The sequence below is a fragment of the Petaurus breviceps genome, unplaced genomic scaffold (assembly GCF_028583685.1).
Source record: "Petaurus breviceps papuanus isolate PSGF00001 unplaced genomic scaffold, PetGlider_PUasm1.0 178, whole genome shotgun sequence".
NCBI classification, from domain to species: Eukaryota; Metazoa; Chordata; class Mammalia; order Diprotodontia; family Petauridae; genus Petaurus; species Petaurus breviceps.
In genome coordinates this window covers 23966914-23980844 of record NW_027185777.1, presented here as the reverse complement: position 1 = coordinate 23980844, position 13931 = coordinate 23966914, and the positions used below count along the sequence as shown (strand labels likewise).

Here is a 13931-nt window from a genome sequence, read left to right as displayed (position 1 = left end):
GAAGTGAGGACCTGCCTCAGACACTTGACACTTAACTAGCTATGTGACTTTGGGCAAGTCACTTAACTCCAATTGCCTTGCCTTTCGCCCTCAAAAAAAAGATCTAAGCAAACATCATGATCTAAATGTGTAGGAGCTAGAATGGAGCAAAGGAAATAGAACACACAGAAGGTTCTTTTAAGATTGTTTATGTTTCCTATGAATGCATAGCAAAACTCAAAGAATTGCAGATGAGTCCAATACCTGGCTGGACTCAGAAGGTGCCCCCCAAAAAAAAGGTCTTGAACCATCAAGTTCAAGTCTAAATTCTCCACAAAAATTCATTCTCAGGGGTAACTAGGTGGCACAGTGAATAGAGCACCAGCCCTGAAGTCAAGAGGACCTGACTTGAAATCTGGCCTCAGACAGTTAACATAAAACTAAGCCGTGTGACCTTGGGCAAGTCACTTAACCCCAACTGCCCTAACTTCCCCCCTCCAAAAAAAAAAAAGAAAGAAAAGAAATTCATCCTCAGACACATATACCCCATGGTGGATCAAGGTTGAAATGTACTGCCTAAAAAGGTAGTGTATTCCCTCTCAATGGTGCTCTTAAAGTAAAGACTAAATGACCATGTCAGTATGTTGTAGAAAGCATTCTTGAGGGGCAGCCAGGTGGCACAGTGAGTAAGAGTGCCAGCCCCAGCGTCGGGAGACCTGGGATCGGTTCCGGCCTCAGATACTCGGCACCCACACAAAAATAACTGGCCGTGTAACCTTGAGCAAGTTACTTAACCCCAATTGCTTAAAAAAAAAAAAAAACATTCTTGTTCAAGTATAGGTTGGACTGACCACATGGCCTCAAAGTCCTAACTCTGTACTAACTCTGAAATTTTGTGATTTAGTGATATTACCCCCCACCACCAAAAAATTTTTAAACTGAAAAAGTAATAAACACAATTTAAAATATGACAAAATGTATGCATATATGGGATTTAATATATGGGATGCATATATGGAAATTAATCCATAAAGACATATACTAACATATAGAGTCAACTATAAAGCAATTATCTAAACTACATGATTCTGAATAAAAAAATGGATCACTCCAAGAGACTAGATAATAGTGAACAAGAACAAGCCATATACAGCAGTCTTTTACAGGGGCTAAGCCTCAAAATTTAGTGTATTAAACTATGTATTACCTAGGTTAGCACTAAGGAACTACTCAATTGAATTCACAGGGCCTAGAGCACCAAACTCATTACAGGGTCTGTTTCTAGGTATAAGGTTTGGACTGGGTTCAAATCAAAGAGGGATCTGCCTCTAACAAGAATATTTATGTTCTTATAATCACTGGCTCATTGAAATACCTACTCCTTGATCTCAAAACAATTGTGATTATAGTAAATTAGGTTATGGCTCATATTTAGTATCTTCCAAAAGGGCAGTAAAAAGACATTCATTGTAAATGGGACAGATTACACAAAGACAAACACACACATATATATAGATGCTAAACACAGCATTCTTACAATAGTATTTCTAACAAAAACAAACTTAAAACAAGAGTTAGTAATAACTTATAACTACTACACTCTGCTGAGAGGCTGATACTCAAACTTCACCAAAACATAACGTGTTTCGTGAGGTTGCTTTGAGGATAAATTAAAAACTCCTCTGTTGATAATTAAAATTCTTCATAATCTGCCTTGAGCCTATTTTTCCACATCTAGTATACATTACTACCTTTCATACTCTATTGTCCAGATAAACTTAACATCTTTCCTGTTCCTCACATATACTATCCCATTGCTCTTCTCTGTGCATGTGCCCAGACCTGGAATGTACTCCCTCCTCTCCTTCATCTCTCAGAATCTCTAACTTCCTTTGAAGATCAGATCAAGTACTACCTCCTAAATAATGCCCTTTTTGATTCCTTAAGGAATTTGTACCTGCTTCCTCTTCTGAAATTACCTTGTATTTACATTCTGTCTCTCTGTCCCTCTCTCTCTCTCTATCCACACACACATCCATGTACATATATGTGCATGTATATATGTATAGAGGACAGGAGCCATTTTGTTTTTATCTTTGTATCTCTAGCACCAAGGAGAGTTCACAAAATATTGTTCAATCATGTCATCTTGGCAAAGTTACTAGAGCTGTTTGCCATTTCCTTCTCTAGCTCATTTTACAGATAAGGAAACTGAAACAACTGGGTGAAGTGACTTGCCCAGGGTCAAACTGCTACTGTCTGATGCCACATTTGAACTCAGGAAGATGAGTGCTTCTGACTCCAGGCCCAGCACATTACTCACTGAACCACCGAGTGGACTATCTTAAAATGCAATTGGTACTTAATAAATGCTTTTCTATTAACAAGTTTTAGCTGCCTTCATTTAATAAAGAGGCAGCATGGTATAATATGTCACCATTCAGCCTGGCAGTCAGAAATACTTGGGTTCTGATCCTGCCTCTGAGGCATACCAGGTGTGTAACCATGGGAAAGCCAAGTCACTCCCAGTGGCCCAGTCACGTGTGTAAGACTCCTGGCTCCAGGGGCTGAACTTCCTTATACAAGGAGAGCTCTCTATACCAATACAATTAGAGGTCTGGTGAAAAAATATTTGCACTCATTTTTGATGTATGATAAAACAAATATTAAATACCTATTGTGCTTGAAGCACTGTGCAAGGCCTTTCAGAAGATATATAGTTTATATAAGTTTCTGCCCTCAATGAACTTATACCCTTGTTGGAATGGAAAGAAGGGGAGACTGAAGATAAAAATACTAATTACTAAAATATACAACTATAATACACAAAATTATATGATGAGTACATCTGCAAGTTATAAAACCAAGTTCCATGTGAGATCTGGTAGGAGAGACATAAATACCAACTAAGGGTTCAGAGAGGACTTCCTGAAGGAGGTGGCATTTGAATTAAGCTCTAAATAATGTGTAGGGATTCAACAAACAAAAAGCAGTAAGAAGAGCATTCCAGATCTAGGAAATAGTGTGAGCCAAGGCATATAGCCATAAGAGTGCCCATGGTCAAGGGACAGAATAGTAGAGATCAAATGGAATACAAAGTACATGGAAACAATGTGAATCCATTTTTTAAAAACTTATCCCTTGGGGTGGCTAGGTGGCGCCGTGAGTAAAGCGCCAGCCCTGGAATCAGGAGGACTTGAGTTTGGTTCTGGCCTCGGACACTTAACACCCACACAAAAAAGCTAGCCATATAACCTTGGGCAAGTTACTTAACCCCAAGTGCCCTCCAAAAGGGAAAAAAAAAAAACAACTTATCCCTTTTCGTTATTTCTTACCTGTCTACATCTCCAAGTTTGCTTGAATCTCTGGATACTTTTTTTTCTGATTTTTTCCTTTGCAACTCCAAGAGTGTCTTTTCTCTCTGTAGAAATTGCTAGATAATGATCAAGTCAGAACAAATAATCATAGCAAATCCTCATATGGTGCTATACAGAGACAAGGGTTTTTTATTTTATACTTATAGAGTCAATATGATACTAGGGGGAAAGAAAGGAATACTGAAGGGCTATTCCTTCCTGGACCCACTTCTGTCTCCCGTGAGGTGAACCTGTGGCTAAGGCCCACCTAGAAGGACTGAGGCATCCCCCTGCTCAGTAGTCTAGCCTGATTAATCCAGAGGGTCACTACTCTGTAAGGGTAACTGCCCCATCCTTTGAACAGAGGCCAAATTTCAACATGTCAGTTCAAGGCACATTAGGCTAGAAGTCAAGAGTTTGGGGTTCTAGTTCTTGTGCTCACATTAATTTCAAATCTATTATTTTCTTCTCTGTGAAATTAAGTATATGGACAAAGTGGTCTCTAAGGTCCTTTCTGGCTCCAACAATCTGTGGGGTAGGAGACTTGGCTTCCATTTGCTTCCTGCTTCAACTCAGCATTAATTTCAGAAAGAGTTGAATCAACCTTCCTCTGACTTTGTCCAAGTCATTTCCCTTCATTCAGCCCTTTCCTCAAAAGCATCTATTTATTTGCTGTGAGAGTTACCAATCCACCCTCACCCCTCAGTAATCAGGCTCCTTGCATGCCAAATATGATGAAACAACTGACCTGGTTACCCAAGAATAATTAGTTGAAACAGCAGTTATCAAATGGCCTACCTCTGGGATTAGGTAGTTTCACCAGCATCGACTGGGCCCCTTGTTCAACACCATGTAGTAGGCAAACAGCATTTGATTGGCAATATAATAGAATCTGTGATGTGGTAAGGGGTTTTATGGTAGTATTTTACTGTATATCTTATAGCACGTCTTCTAAGGAAGTCAAGTAACCAAATTAGTTTGGTAAACAATGTTTACTGCAACTTTACTTGAATATTAGGATGAATCTGTGACTTCATCATTATAGATATGCCCTCCACTGATGGAAAACACAACTTCTCTACACTTCTCACCATGTGTGATTTTTGTCCACGCTTTCTTGTAAACCCTCCAAAGAGGATCCACCCAGCATAGTGGGGGGCTGCATTCTTATTTTGCCTGGACATACTGATAGGTATATGCTATTCTTTTATTTCCATTTGTTTTTATCACTTGACCAGAGTGTTTTTCCCCACCTGTATATATTCTCAATCATATCTTTTATACTGATTCTTGTACAACACCACTGGTAACACTACAGGTTGATTACACCTACCATATATATCTTTCAGCAACAACAGACTTTTAGATGTTATGCATGTGGGAAAACAGGCAATGCTTTTAATATTCTGGGAAAAAATCATTCTTTCATTGAAGTTATATTATGATAGCATTTAGATTGGATTGGCAACATAACCCCAGCAAAATGCCAGAGAAGACATTTGTCCCTTAGAGAACACCTTCCCCACAACAATAAATTCACTATTCCAAGGCTATCCAAAATTTATATTTCTGTCCATCAAATAAATATAGTGACTCATATTGACAATATGTCCCAATTTTATTAAAGTCCTTTTAGTCTACCCAATATAGGCAAATATCTATCCAGTTTCCTTTGGTTTTTTTGGGGGTTTTTTTTGTTTGTTTTAGTCTGTAACTGTGATTTCATCAATGTTGAGAAGTTCTGATGCATATCTTATGTCCTCAGAATAAAGTCTACAAGACCTATCATTTTATTCTTCTGTGTCAATGTTGGTGCATTTTGTCATTCAATTAACTGCTAGGGTAATTATTTTCATGATGATAGCAACATCCTCTTAGGGGGAATGCAGCTTACAAAGAACCTTCTAAGAGAAAAGGGAAAATGCAGCTTTCCATTTTAAAAGACCATGCTTTATCACAATGGTTACATCCATTTACCTATTTCTAGTTCAGCTAAGTGGAACAACAGATAGAGTGCCTGACCTGGAGTCAGGAAGACCTGAGTTCAAATATGGCCTTCTATGCCTACTAACTGTGTGACTCTGGGTGAGTCACTTAACCTTGTTTGCCTCAGTTTCCTCATCTGTAAAATGAGCTAGAAAAGGAAATGGCAAACCATTCCCAATATCTTTGCCAAGAAAATCCCAAATGGTGTCACAGAATCAGACATGACTGAAAAATGACTAAACAAGTTAACTATTATTCATTCTTTTTACTTCAGTCATTCAAAGAATATTTCCGAGCTCACCTACTTTGCATTAGGCCTTGTGTTAAGCATATTTTGAAAATCTCTTGTAATGGAAATGCAAATTTAAAGATCTTCCCTGCCCCTAGGCTAAAGTGCACCTGGAGCCTGGGGTAGGAGGCTTGTTTTTCAGTAGATACTTTTTGATTGGCCAGTGGGTCCAAAAGGTTGTTACATTCTCTGAGCCAGGAGAAGGCTATATAAACCCTGAGTTGAGGCTTTGTTTTGGGGCTCACTTTGAGAAGTGTTCTGTGATTTGATCAGATGAAACTCTGGGAAGCCGTTATTGAGAACCCCCCAGCTTTGAAAAACTGAGATGTTGATTTGGTATGGATGTAATGGTTGGACAGTTTGGAAATCTGTCTACTTGATCTGTTTCTTTGTCTTGATAATTCTGTCTGTATACTCTGAAGTTCAGGGTGCTGACCTTTTTCCCCTGAACTAGGTAAATGATACATATTTGACTGATTAAAGTAAGCTTGTTAACCCATTTTGAGTTGCTTTCCTTTAACAAAGCAGATCTAAGAACCAGTGTTGGCAGCCACCCTAGGGACGCTGGGGTGCTTGCTGCTACATCTCTCAATATTCTAAAAACATCAAACTCAGTAATTCACAAAAATTAGTCATTAACCAGCATATGTCTATCTGTCTCTATTTTTTCCCTCTCTTTCTCCATCTCTCTCCCCTGGTACCTTCAAGATTTTCTAAAGAACTACTTGAATCCTTAAACTTACCTCTACAACAAAATTGTAACAGGAATTGTTTCTTGTAGGTGCTGCCAATTACAACTTCAAAAGCTCTAGGATCATCAGAATATGTATAGTTTATATACATGTCATTAAAAGATGACAAGGGAGTGCCAGAAATGCTAAATAATAACAATAATATTGATATAGCACTTTAAGGTTTGCAAACCACTTTTACAAATATTATTAATTCTATCCTTACAATCACTCTGGGTATTATTATTATTATCCTCATTTTACAGATAAGAAAACTGAGGCAGAGAAAAGTTAAAATGACTTTCCTAGAGTCACACAACTAGTAAGAATCTGAGGTCAGACTCAGGTCTCCTTGATGCCAGGTTTAGTATTCTATCCACTGCACTACCTAGGTACCTCAATAAGCGTTTATTAAGAACCTTTTGAGTTTCAGAAAATGCACTAGATGCTGGAAATACAAAGAAAAAGAAGAAAGAAGTCTCTGCTTATACTCTCCTGCTGGGGGAAGGACATGTACACATAAAAGTGTATTAAGATATATACAAAGTCAATACAAAGTAATTTTGGACATGGGAATAACACTAGCAGCTGGGACATCAGCCAAGGTGACATGGAGGAGGTGACATCTTAACTGAACGTTGAAGGAAGCCAAGAACTCCAAAAATCAGAATGAGGAAAGAGGGGGTTCCAGAGATGATACAGGACAGGAATCCAAGCCTTCCAGACTCTGAGGTCAGCTCTTTTCCCCCCATAACATATATGCTAATGACTTACATACTGCAGGCATTTAATAAATTTTGAATGAATAAATAAAAGCTATTGTAGAGGATGAAAAAATTATTTTAAAGTTTCTTTTTTAAGTTTTGTTACTGTTCAGTTGTGTCTGACTCTTTGTGACCCTGTACACCACAGCACAGCAGTACTGTCCATGGAGTTTTCTTAACAAAGATACTGGAATGGTTTGCCATTTCCTTCTCTGGTAGATTAAAGCAAACAGAGGTTAAGTGACTTGCCCAGGATCACACAGCTGGTTAGGTGTCTGAGGCTGCATTTGAACTCAGGTCTTCCTGACTCTAGACCCAGTGCTCTATTCATTAAGCCACCTACCTGCCTCCTTTTTTAAGTATACCTGATAGTTAATGTCAACTCATTGCCCTGACACAGAGGCAATGCTTTATTTCACAATTTTTAAAGCAGAACTGTTTCAAATACATATGTTCAAATACACAAAAACATTTGTTAAAATATCTTTTTGATACCCTGACCACAAATTACTAGTATTTTTATTGTTATTTTTAATCTCTAAATCATACTAACCTCTGTTTTTTCTGGACCTTTAATTTTTTTGAGTTCATTCTCTAATATCATTCTTTCCTCTGTTACTATATCTAAATCATTTTGAATCATCTTGTATTTCTAAAAGCAAATGTTATATTGTTATGTGACAATGAAAAACACATGCATATCTCAAATTATAGGTTATTAATTAATAACAAGAAATTAATGAGAAAACAAAGATGTTTAATTTACTATTTTGTAAACAAGCAGTTAATTTAGGCTCCAACTTACCCTTGTTAGGATATCTATATTCTACTGCTTGATGTAACAGTGCTTTAAATAGAAACATTACATAATTAGGAGTCCTGCAATATTTCAAAAGATCTATGGTTTCATTTGTGTGAATGAAACATTCCATCAACACAGTGCAAAAACCCTGTGCACAATCACACTATTGTCATGGGCTACTCCAACCAAGAAAAAAATAATCATTAGTCCTGTGGTCAAGAGTCCCTTGATTAGATAAGCTGGTCCTCAGTTACAGCACATCCCTGAGCCCCTAGCCAAAGCCTCTTCAGTTGAACTGAACCTATCAGGGTTTGCATTCCACAAAGATTTTGAGAACTCAGGGTCATCTATATACTGTGATGAAGTAGAACTTTAGTGGAATAAAACTACACTAAATTTTTTATAAAATAGTAAATTTTGGGACTTCTTTTAAAAATTACCATTTCCATTAAAACATTTAATCTATGTGCACCACTGAGAATAAGGGCACCTGAACAAAACTATGAGAGAGGAAGGATTGTGATTCTGCAATTTTGGATCTTATATAAATCTCACTTAGAATGTCTCAAATTTACTTCACTGATTTTTATTCTGGTTATGTTCATCAGGTTTGTTGTAGTATCTTCAAACTAAAAAGTTATTTTTGCCTTGCTCATTTTCAATAGGTTACATCACTTAACTCATTCTTATTTAACTATTCTTACTTAGCTTATATTATTTATTCATCAGCTATGTCAAGTTGGAAGCATTTAATATATAACTGCTCCCTGAAAAAAATTACATATTTTACCTCCCCCCTTAAAAATGGACCATTCATGTGGAAGCAGTGGAAAAATGGAAAGTGATTATAAAATTAAGAAATCATTTTTGTTCTTTTTTTTTTTGAGAAGAGAGTTTGGGAAATAGTTATTTTCATGCATGCATTTATCATTAGTTAATCAAAGTATCTTTTCCCAAGTACCTGTAACCTTTTGGAGTCTTTTAAAATTAATACAAGCAGTACTTAAGAACCCTTTATTCATCCTGTAGCTTCCCAAATCTCAAAAGAGGTCTGAGGAAGTCTATGAAATTCTTCAAAATCAAGCTCCAACAAGAGGAAGTTGGACTAAAAAGCCTTTAAGGTTCCTTTGAATTCTAAATCTATGATCCTATGGTAACATCAAGGAATAATTTCAAAATATATTCATAGAGATTTCATTTCTTTAAATGAAATTTTATGAAATAATATCTAGGAAATATATGTGACACTGAGAACATAATCATATCTTATGTCAGCAATGTATAGTTTAGTTTCTAAAATGTCATGGAAAAACAGAATTTGTAACCTAACAGCAGGAAAAGGAGACAAATTCATGATTAAAGAGGACATTGTAGCAGATCAGAGAAATTTTACATTGAACTTAACACAATATTAACAGTTTAATATGCTAGTGCAAAAATTTTACAAATATCCTGAATATCCTGTTTTGGTCAGATCAGGAGTTTATCCATGTCTAAAATTTGGCAATGTGAGAAATAACTTTTAGTACAATGCTTATATTTATTTGTTTATTTTATTATTAATATCTATCTATCTATCTATATATATATATATATGTATTTTTTTTTTCTTTTTGGAGGGCAATTGTGGTTAAGTAACTTGCCCAAGGTTACACGGCTAGTTAATTTTTGTGTGGGTGTTAAGTGTCTGAGGCTGGAACTGAACTCAGGTCCTCCTGATTCCGGGGCCGGCGCTTTACTCACTGCACCACCTAGCCGCCCCCAGAATGCTTATATTTAGATCTCCAAGTGGCTCATTGTTATATATTTTACTCTTCTAAATATACTCCAATATAACTAGGCTTTTTTCTTCAAAAAAACTACCCTACACTGTTGACATATTCACCTTTTATTGCATTAGGATGTCTGTTGTAACTCTAGTTAATGGCAACAAACTTGCCCCACTAGAACAAGGCACAAATAGAAAAATCTGTGAAATAGTATGGAACCTATACCATTGTGATTCCAAGTCAACAAATCTACTTGGACTGGATACCAATCAGGTCCATAAATCACAAGATTCTATAACTGAATCTTTTAATAATAAGGTGTCAAGTCATTCCCAGGAATTCTTCTTAGACAGAACTTACTTCTGAGTTATAAAATCTTAGAATGTTGGGTTTGAAAGGAACCTTAGAATCATCTAGTTCAACCTCCTCATTTTATAGAATAGGAAACTGAGCCCATTCCTAAGTGTTGAAATTTCTCTGATTATTTTGGGCCACCTTTGCAGCCATTAAATACTATAAACCCAATATTATAGTTGCAAAAATCTGAAATTTCTTAACCAGAAAAACCAACCAGGATGGAGCACTCTAAAAATTTTTCTATATAAATATGAAGAAGCTATGTCAATGAATATATACATATAGCTAATTCGAAAGATTTTACTGTAAGAGCTAAATAGGGAGCCTGTTGTTAATTTAAACTTTTATGAACTTAAGTCTTTTGCTTAAGATACATTTGCATAAGATTCTCCTCATTGGGGGAGAGAAAGTTATTCAATTTTTCTTACTTATCCTTTCCAGGATCTCCCCAAATTCAACCCTTATGCAAACCTGGAACATCAAGTCACATCAAGTAATCATTCTCCCCACCGATAAAGAGAGTCTTATGCAAATATAAGGCTTGAGCCATGGATTTCATTTTTACTGCTCCAACAGCTATATAGCTCTCTTGACACCAAATCACTTGAGAGCCCTGGACCTCTTATGTTTCACAATTCTAAGAACTGCTGAATGTATCAAGGCAGCGTGCTGCTAATGCACTTATTACAGGAAACAGACAATTTCAATTTGAAAGTAAAGCATACTTACAAACTCAAGATTATCTAGTTCATTCATTATTCTGTAGAGAAGAAAACAAATTTCATATGTGAAATATATTCTCCATTAATAATTATTGCACAGAACCCAAGTTTACACAGAAGTGAATCTTCTGAATATTTGAAATTAAATTTAAATGTGCCACCAACATTCAAGTAATTAGGTTTCTTAATCAAATTTGCAGACTATTCTTAATGTTTTTCTTTTTCTCCTGCTCTCTATTTGCCTAACAAGTAAAATTACTAACACTTCTGCCACAATGATATTAGGGAGCATATAAAACAGTTAATACTTAAATTGGACAATTTTACCACTTTGCTGACAAAAGTACTAAAATAATTTATTGATATGTTTTAAGAGTCATAGTGAACTATTTCCTATTATCTTTCAACAACTAAAATTGGTTTGTGGGTATGTGTGTCTTGATTTGTTAAAACACTGTATTAAACTCAATCTTATTAATTCAGTCCCTGTGTTTCAGTTGGTGTCACCTGGAGGACATGGCCACATATTGCACTTCTAACTTCTTTGTCAGTTGTGTTGATCACATACAGATCATGGGGAATACCATACTGGATTAACTCCAGCTACCTGTATGATGGTCACTTAAGCATCCTCTGAATTTCTCCTTTTCTACTTAAGTTTCTATTTGACAGTGATTAGTTTCCTTTGAATCTTAGACAAATCTCCTCCCCACCTGATCCCCAAAGGTAAGATCTAGATCTTGTCACAAGCTCTTTCTTTCTTTCTTTCTTTCTTTCTTTCTTTCTTTCTTTCTTTCTTTCTTTCTTTCTTTAAAGCAATTGGGGTTAAGAAACTTGCTCAAAGTTACACGGCCAGGTGTTTCTGGGTGGGTGCTAAGTGTCTAAGCCCGGATTTAATCTCAGGGCATCCCAACTCTGGGGCCGGTGCTCTTACTCACTGTGCTACCTGGCCGCCCCCACAAGCTCTTTCTAAACTATTTTCCTTTGAGATATTTTACACCTGACCATAGGGGAAAATGTCACAAGGGTATTGCCAGTATTCTTTTCCATCTATCCCCCTCTTTGAGGTATAAAACCAAAGGGACAGTAAATGATTCATTACATAGGGCATTCGTTTTTATTTCTACCTGAACATTTCGTGATTGTTTTATTGAAGGGACTTTCTATGTTTCCAGTAACTGGGTATCTAAGGTTGGGTGACAAATTGGCATCTGGGGCTGCCTATGCAGCTGTAACTACCATGTTTCCCCGATAATAAGACACTGTCTTATTATTTTTTTTTTTGGACAGAAAAACACCAGAGGGCTTATTTTCAGGGGAGGGTATTTTAATGAACATTGACAGCAATTTTAATAAACAGGTAAATGTGAACAAAAAAATGTACCAGCAAGCAAATCACTGGGGAAGAACAGGATGACGTGCTCACTGCTGCAGCTCTGATTGGATGCAGCTCGGAGCGTGGCGTGCGTTTCACGGGGGGGGGGGGGACGGTGCATACAGAGGGTACCATAATGTAGCGTGTAGCGCAGGGGATCACCTTCACTACAGTAGCAATCTCAATAGGGCTTATTTTTGGGGGAGGGCTTATTTTAGAGGAATCTTACACAGTAAGGGGAGGGCTTATTTTCGGGATAGGTCTTATTATCGGGGAAACACGGTATATCCTATAGCTATGTCCAGAAAGGCAAGAGACTGACAAATAATAATTGCTCTTATGTGTCTTTCAAATAAACTACATCAATAAATCTCTTGCATTGTCACTTTATGTATATCTTAGTGCAGAACCCAAAACTGAATGGCCATATTCAGAATAAAAACACAAAATATAATTCAGACAGGTGGTTCTTTTACATGCCAAGTCCATGAAACTGGTAACAGGAATTCTCTTCAAAGGCAAAGGAAACAAAAGTAAACTGCTACTGGACTCAGCTTCTGATTCAGAGCGACAAAACTACAAGCTCTGCTTTGTTATGGAATTCCTGGCCTCCTTATTCCTCTGCAGACTTCACCCTGGTCTAGAAGCTAAAACGAGAACTCGCTCTGTTCCTGGGGTCAGAGTCACATCACTGTTGCTTGCACAGCCTAGGGTCTGCCACCCCTGGGCATAGATCCCTTTCTCAATCTACTCAATGTGTGACCCAGAGTGACAATGCTAACCAGTTGTAACATGTTCTTGTGCCCTGCACACAGTTCCCTTGTGTGGATCTGAGACCTCCTTTGGTCCTAGTGCACAACTTCTCCTTGTACTATGGTGCCCCATGTGTACTCCTGAGCAGACCCAGTCCCTATGCCACCCTGGGCTGGAAAAGTGACTGTGACTGGTAATGGATTTCCCAACTAATATTTTGTCTGTTGTGTTTTCTCTATCAGTTTGGGGAAGTTTCCATAAGGGGGTTCACTGTACTCTTCTCTGCTACTCTGCCACATTGGTTCTGTCCCAAGGCCATCTCCTAATTGTCTAACTGGAAGGCGCTCTCCCAGATGACTGAATCTGATGAAATCAATTATTCACTGCTTTCCCCCTTATATACTAATTTAGGATGCAAAAAATTATCTTAGATTTATCTAGTACCATCATTAAAATACAAATAACTAGTAAGCAAATTTTTTAAATGAAAGAAACTCTTAAAGATAACCAGTTTTGACTGTGTTTAGGCAATAATAAAACAAAAAGGGAGAAACACAAGCTGCAACCACCCTCATCTTTCCTGTTCACTCTCTCCAAATCTTTCGCTAGTCTCTCTTCAGAAAGACTTAAAAATTGCTGCTACAGTGGAAACTCTGCCATCAGTTCTGATCTCATGATAATTTTGTCTCTTATCAAACTAGGAAGAAAGATAGCCCTCATCATCTTTAGCAACTACACCTCCTTTGAAAGGCATAAAATCCAAGCCTTTCCTGAATGGTAATTACATAAGCTAACTCCACTGGACTCTACTTTTGTCCTTTAAAAAAAAAACACAGATACAATATTTAGAGCATCCATTCTCCAGGCTTGTTTGTTGGTGATTGTTTTTACTGATTTTCAGCTTTTTAATTCTCAACTCAACTAACATCAAATTGGATAAATATTTCCATACAAAGTGAAAAATAGGATCACACATGAAGGCATGAATTGGTATTATACACTGCTTCCTTTCTCTTTAAGGATATGATAAATTCAATGTTATATCTCT

At 37.0% G+C, this 13931-nt stretch overlaps 1 protein-coding gene across 1 annotated transcript in view; it reads right to left on the bottom strand.

The window, feature by feature from the left end:
- The window catches only part of CCDC7 (coiled-coil domain containing 7), a 172200-nt gene that overhangs the window by 100497 nt on the left and 57772 nt on the right, over positions 1 to 13931 (bottom strand). Inside the window, exons 11-13 of the mRNA XM_069086464.1 lie at positions 10763 to 10793; positions 7659 to 7757; positions 3315 to 3412 (exon numbers count right to left, since the gene is read on the bottom strand). Coding sequence (XP_068942565.1) covers positions 3315 to 3412; positions 7659 to 7757; positions 10763 to 10793 — 228 coding nt within the window. The remainder of the gene's footprint in view (positions 1 to 3314; positions 3413 to 7658; positions 7758 to 10762; positions 10794 to 13931) is intronic.